Source organism: Macrotis lagotis, chromosome 6 (assembly GCF_037893015.1).
Source record: "Macrotis lagotis isolate mMagLag1 chromosome 6, bilby.v1.9.chrom.fasta, whole genome shotgun sequence".
Lineage (NCBI taxonomy): Eukaryota > Metazoa > Chordata > Mammalia > Peramelemorphia > Peramelidae > Macrotis > Macrotis lagotis.
This window is the reverse complement of record NC_133663.1, coordinates 89,071,613-89,086,914: the sequence shown is the minus strand read 5'-3', so window position 1 is coordinate 89,086,914 and position 15,302 is coordinate 89,071,613. Positions and strand designations below refer to the sequence as shown.

Genomic DNA, 15,302 nt, shown 5'->3' with positions numbered 1-15,302 from the left:
CTAAGAAATAATCATTCAATTCCATAAAAATACAGTTTTGTTCCCTGTAAGGGCACACAATGAAAAAACAGGGATATTCCATTTCTTTCTTGGGAAAATGAAAATAATACTATCAATTCTTAAACCTAAAGGAAAAAAATACTAACTTCCACAACACTATTTCAAATAACTGATGATAATGGTAACAACAAATAAAATTTTAAAGACATAAAATAGCTAAATCTCCAAATGGTTAAATTTCTTCCTAAATTTTTTGCTATTAAATATAATTAAGTCTTCTTTTATGAGTTTTTGTCTAGGCAAATGAGACAAGATCACATAAGCAGCATTTTTTCTGACAGTTTTTAAGATACTTTGTAAAGTCCTATGTATGAGCTGTTATATTTTACATTTGAAAGAAATTACTCATCTTAAATTTAATTAACATTGATGATGGTGCCTAGTATTTGCTCTTTAGTCTATTTCTCCCAAAGCAAATCAGAGGCAGCATTTAGTTTTAATAAAAACTTTTATTTTTTTCTTATTTTTCTCTATTAAGTTAGTAGCAGAGTTCTATTGTTTCACAAGTCTTTGTCTATGAGAAAATATTGTTTCTTTTTTCTTTTTTGCAAGACAATGGGATCAAATGATTTGCCCAAGGTCACACAGCTAGGTAATTATTTGAGGCTGAATATGAACTCAAGTCCTCCTGACTCTAGGAGGCGTCTCTATCCACTGTGCCACCTAGCTGCTCCCTAAAATATAAAGTTTCTTATTGGAGAAAATAGTAAGTTTTGTGTATGGAGAGGTTAAAAGAATACAGTATTACTGAATAACTGATCTTCTAAAAGTCTACAATGTAACTTAAATGAATCATCATTAAAAAAATGATGCAAAGACAAGTTTATACTTTGACATTTTTCCTGCTATTTAAACTTATAGTTGAACCATTCAACCCTCCCTGAAATATCTTTGCTTTTTAAGATGCGAATAAATCTTATTTTCTTGGTCTAAAAGAGGAAGATTAACAAAAGAAGGAATACAATACCTTGTGATATCATCAAATACACCATACCCAGACTTTTTATCCATTACCCATTGGCCAATGAACATACTGGGAGAGGAGGAAGTCAGTTTACCACTGCGTAGAAGACCATGACCATGACGCATGTTATCTTGAAAGCAGCCTTCGTAGACCTCTCCATTAGCATAGCTGTAGTTACATTAAAAAAAGACAGAGGATCATACATAAATAAGCTGAAACTTCTGATCCTGAATGTCTTTTATTCTTTCAGACACTAGGAAATTTTAATCCATAACATTGGTTTATCATAAAGCATTATTGAAATGACTATGTTCATTCATATTTTATATTACCAAAATGAATGTATTCAAGCCTAGTATTTGATGGTGTCCAGTAGTCTCCCTCTACTCATTTTGCATTACTATGAAATAACTCATAATTCTCTCTTTAGTTTCTGTAGTTTGCAGGTAATAGAACTACAAAGGGGACAACTGAGAGAATCATCCATGGGAAATTATGATAAATACAAGAATTTAATAGTCAAAAATAATATTTATGAAATTAGGAAAGTAATTTTTATGAAGATTTAATAAATATAAACAATTTCCAAATCTTGAAGACAAGTTGAATTTTTTATATGTAAACAATTAATGACACTAGAAGGAAAAGTAAAATTTCTAGGGGGACAAATTCACTTTGGGAATGCACATCTTAGGTATTATTTATCACACTATTACTACTACTATAAAAAGTTTTCTAATACTGCTCTATCAAAATCTGAGGGACATGTTTACCTGTAGACCCCTTGACCACACATTTTTCCTTCTTTCCAATATCCCACATAATGGTCATCCTTGTTCAGTGCTTTATTTGGGACTTTGTATTCCCCATACCTATCAATGCAGATAAAAAAATACACTATTTTATTTTTTAAATGAAGAACTTCAGACAAAAATAGCTAAAAGAAAGGGTAATTTACCAGTTTATTGTCTGGATCATGACCCCTAATTATAGGCATTTCTCAAGGCTCTCTCTAAGCCCCTACTCTTCTTTTTCTCCATTCTCTTTTAGGTGACTTCATCAGTAACTTGGGTTTAATTACTAGCTTCATGACTAACAGACTGATATATCTAATTGCCTATTGGATATTTCAAACTGTATCCCAAACTCAATGTGTCCAAAACACGGCTCCTAAGGTGGTTTTCCACTTAGATGGTTCTTCTGTTTAGCTTCTAAAGTCTTTCATCATCTGGCCCCAACCTATCTCTCTAGCCTCCCATACTCTATAATCTAGTCAAACTTTTCTTTTGTCTGTCCTTCACATACAACACTCTAACTCCATGTGGGTAGCTTGGCACTGACCATTTGCCCATACCTGGAATACATTCCTTTCTTTCTTCTACCGGGTAAGAATTTCCCTCTTCCTTCAATACAACTCTACCCTCCAGAGGAAGCCTTTCCTGATCCTCTCAAAACACTGGGTATTGACTAACTTGATAGTGATTAATATTTTCTATGTACTTCTTGTTCCTCCCAATAGAGTGTAAAACTCCTAATGAGCAAGAATTATTAAATTCTTCATACTTAAATCCTCAGTGACTAGTATAGTGCCTGGCAGAAAGTAGGTACTTCATAAATACTTGATGCTAGATTGGGAATCCCTAGACCCTACAGACTGCTCATATTACCTGTTCAGTTCTCAGTTGAAAAAGCAAGAAAGAATCAACGAGGAGCCACTCATAAGAATCAGTGACCAAGGGGCAGCTAGGTGGTGCAGTGGATAGAGCATCAGCCCTGGAGTCAGGACAGCCTGAGTTCAAATCCAGCCTCAGACACTCTAATAATTACCTAGCTATGTGACCTTGGACAAATTACTTAACCCCAATGACTTGAAACCCCCCCCAAAAAAATTAGTGACCTAGAGTCAGAGATCAGACCTACTGTGATTCAATCTTTTTTTGGGGGGGGCACAAAGCAATGGGGATTAAAATGACCTGCTCAAGGTCACACAGCTAAGTAATTATTAAGTGTCTGAGGCTGGATTTGAACTCAGGTCCTCCTGACTCCAGAGCCAGTGCTCTATCTACGGCGCCACCTAGTTGTCCTGTGATTCAATCTTTTAAAGATAATCTACAGCACTCTGTGATTTTAGGTGTCCTCAACCCAAGTCCAACAGAATTACAAGATATATATTAGTTTTCACTACTATCAGTGGGGAAATCTTAAGATCATGAATTTAGAACTAGAAAGGACCTTAAAGGCCACCTAATCCAACCTCTTCATTTTTTACCAGAAGGCAACTATGATTCAGAGATGCTAAGTTATTTGACTATCTTCATTCCTGCTTCAGTTCTTCATGTACTAGTACACATTGAGGGTGCTTATAAAGATATCCGACAGATTTGAAATGACTCTTCATTTGAACAGTTAGATTTTGAACAGGTGATACTTACTGAACTTCCATCACTTTACAAGTTATTATTACACTGAATGAAAGATTCACTGCTATGTTGTAAGTAACATAGGCATCTTGCTAAAATAAACTATTTTAGATAAGCTGATGTCACCTTAAAGAAACTGGCCTTTCACAAATAAATATTTGTACCAAATATGCAATTAATAGTCTCAAAGTTCTATGACAACAATGTAAATTTATCTTTTAATATGATACAAATTCAGAGTTTAAATACAAAAAGAAAATTTTTTTTAAATCTTTGAAATGATAGATGACTAGTGATGATTAATTGGCAATGATAGTCTCATTTAATAAAAATTATTTTTGTTACAAGGTTATAGTTCTTGCTTTCTTGTTGCTCTCAACAATTCAAAATCCATGTCTCCCACAAGCTACGCATGATACACCTGGCAAGACCATGGGCTCTCTGGATGGGGTTATGCTCTTATTTAGAGCACAAAGGTGAGACTGGGGTGGGGGGGGAGGGAAGGAAAGTGATAGCAAACAGCTTTATAGTGTTAGGGTCTGTCTGCTTGATGGTAGAGACTTTTCACATGCCCAGGTGACTTAAGACTGTAGCAGAACTAGAGGAAGTTCTTTCTGTAGGCAAAGACTGAGTACAGACAGTTGTGTAGGACCTGTGTTGAAACTAGGAGGGGATGAAGGAGGTGAGGAGGTATATTCAGATCACAAGGGCTAACTGAGATTACACTTAGGCTGAAAGGTGGCTGATATAGACCTGCGATAGAGACATAGAGCTTCTATCTCCACAGGAAATGTTGCATCTATGGGAGAATTAGGGAGGAAATCTTTGAAGAAGCACTTTTGAGTATCTTGATTACTGAAAAGCTGGCTTTCTGTCTTTGCTGCAGTTTCATCTAGTCTACCTAGTAAGCCTGGAGAGCTGGGTCAGGAAAATGCTCACTTATAGGGAGAAGACCATCCCATTAATCTCCCTTTCATTAGATTATTCTTTTAGAGCTTAGAATAACTTGGGAAATTACTGGATGGGAGAAAGATGTTGGACACACATCAAGAGGGGCGGCTAGGTGGCGTAGTGGACAAAGCACCAGCCTCGGAGTCAGGAGTACCTGGGTTCAAATCCGGTCTCAGACACTTAATAATTACCTAGCTGTGCTGTGTGGCCTTGGGCAAGCCACTTAACCCCATTTGCCTTACAAAAAAAACCCCAAAAAAACGAGATATCCTGCATGACTTCACAAGTATAACCTATATCAAATTGTTTGCTTTCTCAGTGAAGGGATTGGGAAGGGAGGGAGAAAATTTGGAATTCAGTTTCAAAAATGAATTTTGAAAATTGTTTTTACATGTAATTGGGGAAAACAAAATACTAAATAAAAAATAAACAACAACAAAAGAGACATCCTGAATGGCACAACTGGAACCTAGAATACAAAATCACTAACTAGGCCTAAAGCCCAACTACATAGCTAGAATATAGATTTACTGACTCTGAAATATCAAGCTAATGGAAAATTCTCCAATTTACCAAAAAATAACTATCTTATTTGTACTTCTTTGTAAACATTAACCTTTACTATACATGCCACTTCTGAGGAACGAAAAACCTATCAGTCATTTCTGTTCTGGGGCAGAACAATTCCTCAGACACTAACTGTGTAACTCTGGGTAAGCCATTTTATCCTGTTTGCCTCAGTTTCCTTATCTGTAAAATGAATTGGAGAAGGAAATATCAAACTACTCCAGTATCTTTGCCAAGAAACCACAAATGGGGTTATGAAAATGAGTGAACAAACAAAGGAGGCTAGAGGTCGGAAGGCTTTATACAGAAAGTTAAAATGACTGAAGAGTTCCCCTAGGCTCCAGTTACAATGATGACAACAACTATCTTGAGTTCTGACTATACCGAATCAGTTAGGCAGTGGCTTGAACCAATCCAGGTAAATTTCCTTATTTCTAAACTGTCTTTAGATCTGGGCAATTCCTTAGATTGTATAAATAAGTCTCTTTCCTGAGGCTTTCCTATGCTGCTGGAAACTGGAATTGGTCTCCAATCAATATCAAGCATCCTGGGATTTTTGATGCCCTGGTGGCTCAAGATTCAAACCCAGGGCCTCTATAGGGTACAGACCCTCAGAAGGATGTCAACTCCACAAGAGCTATTTATCAAGCAGTACCTTAAACAGGGTTGGAAAGTTTATAACAATTTGTTGAAATTAATCAAATGAAGGGACATGACACTCTATGTTCATTTTTACTGGTCACAGAACTGGGGAAAAATAAGATACTAAAAAAACCAACCAAACAGTAACAACAACAAAAGAGATACTCTGCATGGGCACAACTGGAGGTTAATCTACAAAATCCCTAGCTGGGTCTAAAGCCCAATTGTATACAAGAATGTGGATTTACTGGGTTCTTTAATATCAGGCCAAAGGAAAATTCTCCAACTTACCAAAAACCCCCCAAACTCTGGGCAAGTCACTTTGCTTTTATTCCACTGGAGAAGTATAATAGTAAAAAGTATACTGGATTAGGACTTGAGAAAACTGGGTTTTAGCTGAGGTTCTGACAATATCTATGTGATCCTGAGTCACTTAACTTTTAATGAAGATTGGACTAAATAACTTCAAAGGTTCCTTTCAGTTCTAATATTCTAGGATTCACTGGCCTTGAGCATTTCTATTGCTGAAAACAACATTTCCTTCCTTATTTTGAACTTAAAAATGGTATCTTTTATAAAAAGAATACAAATTGCTCCCTCACCCTCATTCAAATGGATGAGATATAATGTTTTCTTACCCATCTTCTAGGCCATTTCTGAACATACCAGAATATATTTTTCCATCAGTCCATTTCAAAGTCCCTCTGGAATGAACATACATAGATAATTTTATTTTAGCTCTCTGTACATATATCACCTTCCAATTTCTTTCATCCCCAATTTTTAAACATGCTACCTGCCATGGGGTTTCCCTGAAAGCCATCGTCCATCATAAACAGCATCCTTTAGTCGGGGGTCCTTGTAGAAGGTATATCTAGCACTTCGTGAAATAGGAGGTTCTTGTCTCTGAACACTGCTTCCACTTGCATAAGGGGGGAAATCAGACATACCTCTGAGAGCCTGGTCCACAGCTTGGCTTATAGCTCGTAACCATTTAGTCTAGAAGAAAACAATTTATAACAATGAAGCAAAGGAACAATTTAACAAGTACAGCTTTAGATAAGTTGCTTTTGTTGGCATGAGAACTGCTTCGATCTTTTAAGCCTTTTGTAAATGTGAACTGTGTGATTCAGAATAACGACATTCATTACTGCATTTTAAAAGTCAGCTGTCGGGGGTGGCTAGGTGGTGTAGTGGATAAATCTGGCCTCAGACACTTAATAATTTACCTAGCTGTGTGGCCTTGGGCAAGCCACTTAACCCCATTTGCCTTGCAAAAAAAAAAAAAACAACCCTAAAAAAAGTCAACCGTCAAAAACTTTTAGAAGTATGGAAATTTAGTGAAGGTATAAAGAAGACACTGTATATCCAATCATTACAGTCACATAAAATCAAGTCAATTCTTTTTTTCATTTTTAATGGAAAACAAATGATTGGGTTGGCAACAGGAACATATGAATGGATGGTTAACAAAGAACTTACTTTTTCCTGTGGTGTTGATGAAACAAGAATAAATTGTTCTTCAGGTGTAGTTATCTTTAAACCATTCCTAAATAAAAAGTAGGTAGAACCAGCAAAATTTAGGGCAATCTGATCCTCTTAAAGGACTCAATTTGACATTATTATGACATTATCATCATCATCATCATTATCATTATATCTATTTACAGAATGCAGAAAATGTTATCTTATTTCCTATGTGGTACTATGGATGCCAAGGAAATTCCTTTATGATCTTATAGTAATATCTTTTACCTTCTCTATTACTAGGCTCCCTGATACAAATTACAAATGTAATCTATTGTATTAAATCTTAGGAAATTAAGTTTTAGAGCTAAGTAGAGAGGACAGAACTAGGTAGAGAGAAGAAAAGAGCACCTAGGTGGCTCAGTGATAGAGTTCCTGGACTAGAGTCAGGAAAAGCTGAGTTCAAATTTGTACTCAGACACTTTCTAGCTGTGTAACTCTGGGCAAATCACTTAAATTTTGCCTTAATTTGCTGGAGAAGGTAATGACAAATCACTTCATTATCTTTGCCAAGAAAATCTCATATTGGGGTCGAAAAGAGTCAGACATGGCTGAATAATTCTTCAACAGAGAAAATAAATGTGGGAGGAAGAAGACTACTTACACACTACCAACTTCTTCTGAAATAGGTTCCACCCATAGAGTAGACAAGGGGAAAATATGGTGTGTGGAGAACTATAAAAGGAGAAGACAAAATCATAGAGTTGATTGATAGGTTCATTCATTCAATAAGCATTTACAGAGCACCATGCTAGGCCAGATGATATTGATAGGCACTGCCAACTATTACAATGGCCAGAATGAAAAGTTACTAGCCTCAGGGAACTTATATTGCTTTGGAGAAAAAAATCAAAATATATACAATGTAATTATAAGATAATTGAAGAATATATAATAGACCACAGTTAGCATCTAAAAAATTAATTTTATTTTATAACTGATTCCATTCTGGACCAACCACCAATATTCTGTGTAGCTGCTTAAGGCATACTACTCTATCTTTGAGTTAAGATCAGAAGTTCACAGATTTAGAAGTTCAGACTGAACTAAGTTTAAAAGTTCTATTTCCCTATAAATCACTTTAATTAAAAGAAACCTGTTATCTCTAATCCCTTAGTAGTCCTTCAAGAAAATCTGGTTTGTTAATTATGCACCACTAACTAACCTTGTAGCTGGACACCATCAATGAGCAACAAGATGGAAGGAGGGGTAGTTGCTAGTCCTGCATAACTTATGTCCTGCCAATCATATTATCCCCCATATCAATGCTGCCTCTGACCTTCTCAGCAATCATGTGGCTGCCTTTTATATTTTTTTAGATGCTTTTCCTACTGTAAAAATGGTCTGCCTACCCCTCATTTGAGGTATTTTTGGCTTGCTGAGCAGTTTTTTAATTTTATCACCCCTTTTAACAACAAACTGAACACGCTCAGAACTTTGTGCTTTTTACCATAATTTAATAGTGACAATTGGCAATCCTGAAGGGCTTGGCAGAAGCAGGCTGATCCTTGGAGCAATGTCTTAGGAGAACTCCCCTGCAGAGCACTACGGTTTAATTTTCACAGGGTGAGGGGTAATGGTATAGATTTCTAAATAGAAAACTACACCAGAGATCTGACTTGCCCCTAAATCCCAAATCTACTGAGTCAAGGTAAGATACCCCAAACTCTAGCAGAAGTTGTAACTTTTGCTTGTCTGATTTCTGTTGTTTGTGTTTAGTACAATTGTTTGACAATAACTGATAATTATACAATCCAGGCACCCTTCTCTCCTCCCCACGCCCAGAATGTAGATGATGGTCATTTAAGAAGGGGTTGGGGAAGCCTGGAAGCAGGGATGGAGGCATTTGTTATTGATCGCTATTCAGGTTGTCTTGTGTGTCTTGCTATTAATTGGTGAGTACAGACTAAGTGTTACTTTCTAGAAAGGAGGTTGGGGAAGCTTGGATTATTCCTAGTTGGAAAATAGGGTAACTAAACAAAAAGCAAAATTAATTTAATATATGAAAGAAGAGTCCTAAATCTGACCTGAAAATTATCTTCTATTTGTGAATACCAGTTTTTAAGTAACAGTGTTCTTGTGACTACCTTATCACATTTGTTTTATAAGTCAAACTATAGCTGTTTTTTTTTTTTCTGAGGTCTGGCCAATTGAAGAAGAAAGGAAAAACTTTCTTCTTCAGAAACAAAGTCTCTCTGTTTTTTAACTCTGGGCAAGTTAGAAGGTAGAAAAGAGACACAGATTGGGGGGGGGGTTGCTCCCTGTCTGCAGAAAATTATAGTATATCATAAACTAATTAGAAACTAAATCTGTGACTTATTTCTCTACTGTGAATTTCCCACATGAGTTGAATCTTTTTTTTTTTTTAGGTTTTTTTGCAAGGCAAATGGGGTTAAGTGGCTTGCCCAAGGCCACACAGCTAGGTGATTATCAAGTGTCTGAGACCGGATTTGAACCCAGGTATTCCTGACTCCATGGCTGGTGGTTTATCCACTGTGCCACCTAGCTGCCCCTAGTTGAATCTTTTTAAAAATGCTGAAGTGTTTTAGAGTTTCATAACTCTCTGCAGATTTTGTCTTAAGGTAAAATAAGATTAGAACTGTGAAAGTTTCAGGGAAACAACATTTATATCTTTAATAACTCAATTCCCAGAAAGTGATAGATTTATTGTTTTAGTGCAAGGGGGAAGATAATTTCACTGCTTAGAGAAAAAAAGAGAACCAAAGTTAGTTTGAAAATATTATCAGTGAAATTCGAATTGGGGGTAAAGAAAAAAACAAACATTTTTCAGTTTAAATTTATCTGGTGCTTAAGTACTGCTTATTTTTAACATTTCCTTCTTTAGAAAATGAGAAAAGCTTGTGTTAGAACGTTGAATTATGGGGGCGCTAGGTGGCGTAGTGGATAAAGCACCAGCCCTGGAGTCTGGAGTACCTGGGTTCAAATCCGGTCTCAGACACTTAATAATCACCTAGCTGTGTGGCCTTGGGCAAGCCACTTAACCCCATTTGCCTTGCAAAAACCTAAAAAACAAACAAACAAAACGTTGAATTAGATATTTGGGAGTTTTACAAATTAAAGTGGAGTACAAAGGAAATTAGAAAAGCATTTTCTGAATTAGTATGTTTTGTAATTAGAAATTTTGCTGTAAATTCTGTTAGACTCCAAGTAAATGACAATTATCTTTGCCAAGAAAATCCCAAATGAAGTCATGAAGAATTGGAAATGGTTGAAATGACTGAACAACAAATATTAGACTTCATGATTCAAGTATGAATATTAATTGGAGTAGATTTTGAATAATTTGTCAAGGAAAAAATGAAAGTTCTACATATTTTTATAACAAAGTAGAAATGCTAGGTGGGATATGAGGTAAGATTCACTCAAATCATGTAAAGCAGAAAATATTAACTCTCTGTGTTAATCAATCCTTGCCAAGAGTTAAGTGTTATATCTAAGTTTTCTGCCCTAGGTGGCATGATGAACTTAAGGGCATTACTATATATACATATGAGGGAAAGAACAAAACAAGGGAAAAAGCTGAACCAACATCTCTACCCTACTCCACAACACACCTTGACAAGCTCCAACTACAGTCTACATTCCTCAGCTACCCTATATTACAAAACTGCAGGTTAGAGAAGGGGAAGTCTGTTTGGAATAAATCTGAAAGCCAGTTTACAGTTTGAATTTTAAGCATAGTCTTGCTTCTTGCCCATGGAAAGCAGTTTATTTTAGGAAGCAACTTGAATGCAAATAAAACTTAATTTGGAAAACTACTTTGTGTTATTTTTGTGAATGAAATAACAGAACCTGTTATATGAATAGACTAGATATTTGTAAACAGTTAACTAAGGGATCTAGATCCTCTCCTGTGATTCAATAGAAAGGATAAGCCACTAAAGGCTTCCTGCCTTATTCAGTCTCTTTTGAGCCTCTCACAGACAAGGTATATAACTTGTATAGCTCTCTTAGGCCTCTAGGTGCCACTACCTCTGCTACCTTGTCTGACTGAATTCCCACTTAAGGAAAAGTTGTTAAGTAGCATTATAATTGGGATTTATAACTGAAATATAATCTCTTTATTGTAAACTTCACATTATGATTCAAAGTTTTCTATGACTGCTAAAAATAGCTTAATGGATTTTTGGAGGTTTGCAGCTGAGGTTAAAAGCCAATAGCACAAACCTCTCTTGCCTTACTGGATGTAATAGATATATCATTCTAGTTAAGGAAGTAATTTCACCTATTAGAGAATAAGCAGGAGTGAAGCTAGTTTGAAATATTTGAGCAAATTAGCTAAGTTATCTGAGTTGAAAGAGATTATGCAATTCAAGAATTAAAAATTTAGCAAGTAAATTGATGTATAAGGAAATTTATAAGAGAAATAACTTCATTTATAAGAGAAAATATAAAGATTTATAAAAATTTATAAGAGAAAAATAGCTCCATAGATAGTCTGGGATATGAAGCCTAGAGGAACTGAGAGAATGGGAAAGGTTCAATCAAGATATGGAAAAAGAATAAGAAAGATCCAATTTTAAAGAGCTTTAATCAAAATGTCCACTGGAGAGATTATAGAGAAAGGAAGAGAAAAACAGTTAAGCAAATAGGTCTGAAAGTAAAAGGAATCTGAAGTTCTGGAAAGAGAGGTTTGTGGGAATTTCTGATCTCTTGAATTAAGGATATGAGAAATGTTTTGTGATTATTACTTATGATATAGAAACTATAGTAATGCATTTGCAGCATGAAATTATTTGAAATCAGTATACTAAAATTCTATCCTTAAAGAACAATCATAAGGATATTTTTATTTATTTATTTGTTATGTGAAGAATATGAAATCCTCATGGACTCTAAAAAGCAGGAGAGAATGGGAATGAGGCCATCACACAGACATCCTCTGGTTTTTTAAAAAAATAACCTACAGAAAATAGTAGATGCATCTGGAAAATGTGAGGACATTCTCTTTGAGTAGTTTAGATTGAGAAAACAGAATTAACTGATTTGGTTCTTTACAGGACAAAAAAAAAATAAAGAGAAAGTTATGGGGAACTGAGAACGTCACCACAAATCTTTGAAATAGAGCTAATTAATAATAGGCTCTGAATTTTTAAGTACTGCCAATTAATGGTTTTTGGGAAATTTCTTTTGAAGTTTTAAATGTTACCATTAGTGATTAAAAATTCAAATTTGGTTTGGATGACATTTTGTTCTGAATAGGATAATTATGGTAAATTGTACCAAAAAAATGTACAAACTACATTTACTATTTGGCATTAAAACAACTCTGGCTCAGAAGAACCTGAGTCAAAATCTACCCTCAGAAATTTGCTAAGTGTATGATCTTAAGCAAATTTCCTTACCTCTATTTACCTCTGTCATCTGATCCGTTAGAGAAAAGATGACTCATTTCCTGGACTTGTTGCAAGGATCAAAATAATATAATGATTGTGAATGCTTAACACAGTGCCTAGCATATGGTAAGCATTATGCAAATGTTAACAATTGTTATTTTTTCGATTGAATGCAATGCTCTATACTGAGTAACTATATTAGGTTTTAAATTAGGTGATAAAAAGGAATGATGTTCCATGTAAGATAACATGTAAATGCAATCAACTGATTTGATTCCATTTGCACCAGGCAATACTTTTTATTTCATATTTTAAATACATGATATTGCATATGAAATTATATAAGTTATTATTGCATTTTAAAATTTTCTTGTGCTGTAATTTTTAGGGAAGCATTACATAAGAAAAGCTGTTAAGAAGGTAATCCAATTATATCTCCTTTTAATCCGAATACTATGAAATTAATGAAGTTATTAGAGGCTACTGTTACGATATTAAAACCTATTTAACTTAAATACTTAAATAAATATTAGGCATATTTTAAAAGAGAAGAATAATTTACTATGTGGTAGTATAATACAAAGTACAAAGAGAGTAAGATTTTTGTAAAATCTCCTTATTTGTAAACTTGCCAGTTTCCTTGGGACCATCTGCTAGGGCAAGATTACAAAACATTATCAATCCTGTAAAACTTGCTAAATGTTGTGAAATTCTAAAATAATGAATTAGTTCACTAAGAATCTGGGATCCCTCTACTACAAAGGGTGGGGGTATGATTTATAAGCTTGCTTTTAGTAAAGATAGTTTCATCTCAGATTATTTGGCTATCACTTGTGAAAATTATGAAACAAAGAATATGGAATGAAGATACATCTTTGGACCAACTTAGTAGCAAAAGACTATTTTAATTTGCCTTATAAGTATCTATTAGTTTGAGAGCATACTATAGTCTGTACTATCTATTCACTATGTGGAATTCCAGAATGTAATTGTTTTCTCAATTTCTAAAGAATAATTTTTGGATGAGTTTTAACTGGAGAAGAAAGGATATACAGTGATTAAAAAAAGAGAAAAAAGATCTGGAAAATAAACTAAGCTATACGCTATTTGAGGCAAATTCTCGCAGTACTATAATTTGATTTTGTTTTGAGTTTTGAATTTAGGTACAGATTTGAGAAGCACCGTTATATATATCAGTAATCTACTACTTGGGAGAAATGCAACAAACTCCTCAAAGGGAGTGTGATACAAGAACTGCTACAGGTGGATGTGTGTGTCTAGGAAAGTTGAGTGGATGACATTGCCATAGCCAAAGGTAGAAACCTTTTGACTCAGTTTACTCATTGTGATATTTCCATTTTTGAATAGGATAGTTTCCCATTTAAGTAATCCTGAGACTATCTATGATACCCTAAGAATAAGACAGATAGGCAGCTAGATAGCAAAGTAGATATAGCACTGGACCTGGAGTCAAGAGGATCTGAGTTCAAATGCAGTCAGGCACTTAAAAATTACCTGTGTGACCCTGGGCAAGTCACTTAACCCCCCCCAATATCTTTTGCCAATAAATAAATGAATGAATGAAACCTTGTGGCTTTATTGCTGGTTCCTCACAGTATCTATTAGCTGTACCTGAAATTAAACAGAACTAAGGACACTGTATCCTATTACCCCTATGTGAAATCATTCTTTGCCCTTAGACTGAGGTCTGGAAAACTAGCTTTGATATTGTTACAGCCATCTCTTTCCTTCCTTTTATAGCAAAACTCTCTACCCATGGCAGGTAAAACTATAATTTTTTTAATACAATGACTCTTGTTGCAATACTACCACACCTCTGAGTTACTAAAATGATAAAAATGAAAGACTTTACTGTTTTCACTCTAAATTGGTAGTCAAATACATACCCCAAGCAACTAAGTAAATGAGTTCTTGAGTTTGCCCCACCTCAGCAAATAGTGATAAATCTATCTATCTATCTATCTATAAACAACTACATGAGGTAGCTAGGTGGCGCAGTGTATAGAACATCAGCCCTGGAGTCAGGAGGACCTGAGTTCAAATGCGGCCTCAGACACTTAATAACGGCCTAGCTGTGTGACCTTGGGCCAGTCACTTAACACCATTGTTTTATATTTAAAAAAACAACTATACACATATATACACATACAAATATAAAATAGCTGAGGATAACATCCTCCTCCTAAGGGAGGAATTAAAATAAAAATATAAAGATGAAAATATTTTCTAGTAAGACAAGCAAAGGTTTTTTTTAAAATGTAGTAAACTTTGAGAAAACAAGATTGCACTATTTTCTTTAAGAATGAGGATATTACACACACACACAAACACACAGCTTTCAAATGTTATCTATCTGATAATTAAAAAAAAACACCCATTTTAGAAGTGCTAGAAAAACTTATGGCTAATAATGACTATGTTAAAAATCTCATAGCATTAGCTTATAGGTAAGTGATCCAGGAAGGACATGATTCTCATGTGTAAAAGGAGGAGATTAAGAAAAACAAATTAATTGCTTTCTGTAATAGATTCTATTCAGTACCAACCACCAATAGTTAGATTTCTTTGTTTTTGAGTTAAGTTCAGAAGTTCATTCAATATTCCTCTCTGAGTAAAGTTTAAAAGTTCAGTTTTGTTATAAATTACTTTAATTAAAAGAAACCTGTTATCTTTATCCCACTAGCCATCCTTCAAGAAAATCTGGTATGTTATCCATACTAACTAACCCTGCAGATGCACACAATCAATGAGCAGTAAGAAGGAATGGGTGGTTGCTAACAAACCTGATGTCCT

General features: G+C 34.9%; 1 protein-coding gene across 4 annotated transcripts in view; it reads right to left on the bottom strand.

Moving 5' to 3' along the window:
* Positions 1 to 15,302, bottom strand: part of ALS2 (alsin Rho guanine nucleotide exchange factor ALS2) — a 72,185-nt gene that overhangs the window by 19,055 nt on the left and 37,828 nt on the right. For 3 of the 4 annotated variants that reach the window (XM_074191640.1, XM_074191641.1, XM_074191639.1), the window contains exons 15-20: positions 7,736 to 7,806; positions 7,087 to 7,153; positions 6,401 to 6,603; positions 6,243 to 6,308; positions 1,798 to 1,896; positions 1,028 to 1,192 (exon numbers count right to left, since the gene is read on the bottom strand). In XM_074191640.1, the coding sequence (XP_074047741.1) occupies positions 1,028 to 1,192; positions 1,798 to 1,896; positions 6,243 to 6,308; positions 6,401 to 6,603; positions 7,087 to 7,153; positions 7,736 to 7,806 (671 nt within the window). Of the gene's footprint in view, positions 1 to 1,027; positions 1,193 to 1,797; positions 1,897 to 6,242; positions 6,309 to 6,400; positions 6,604 to 7,086; positions 7,154 to 7,735; positions 7,807 to 15,302 lie in introns of those variants that run through there. The other variant, XM_074191643.1, reaches the window with a different exon arrangement.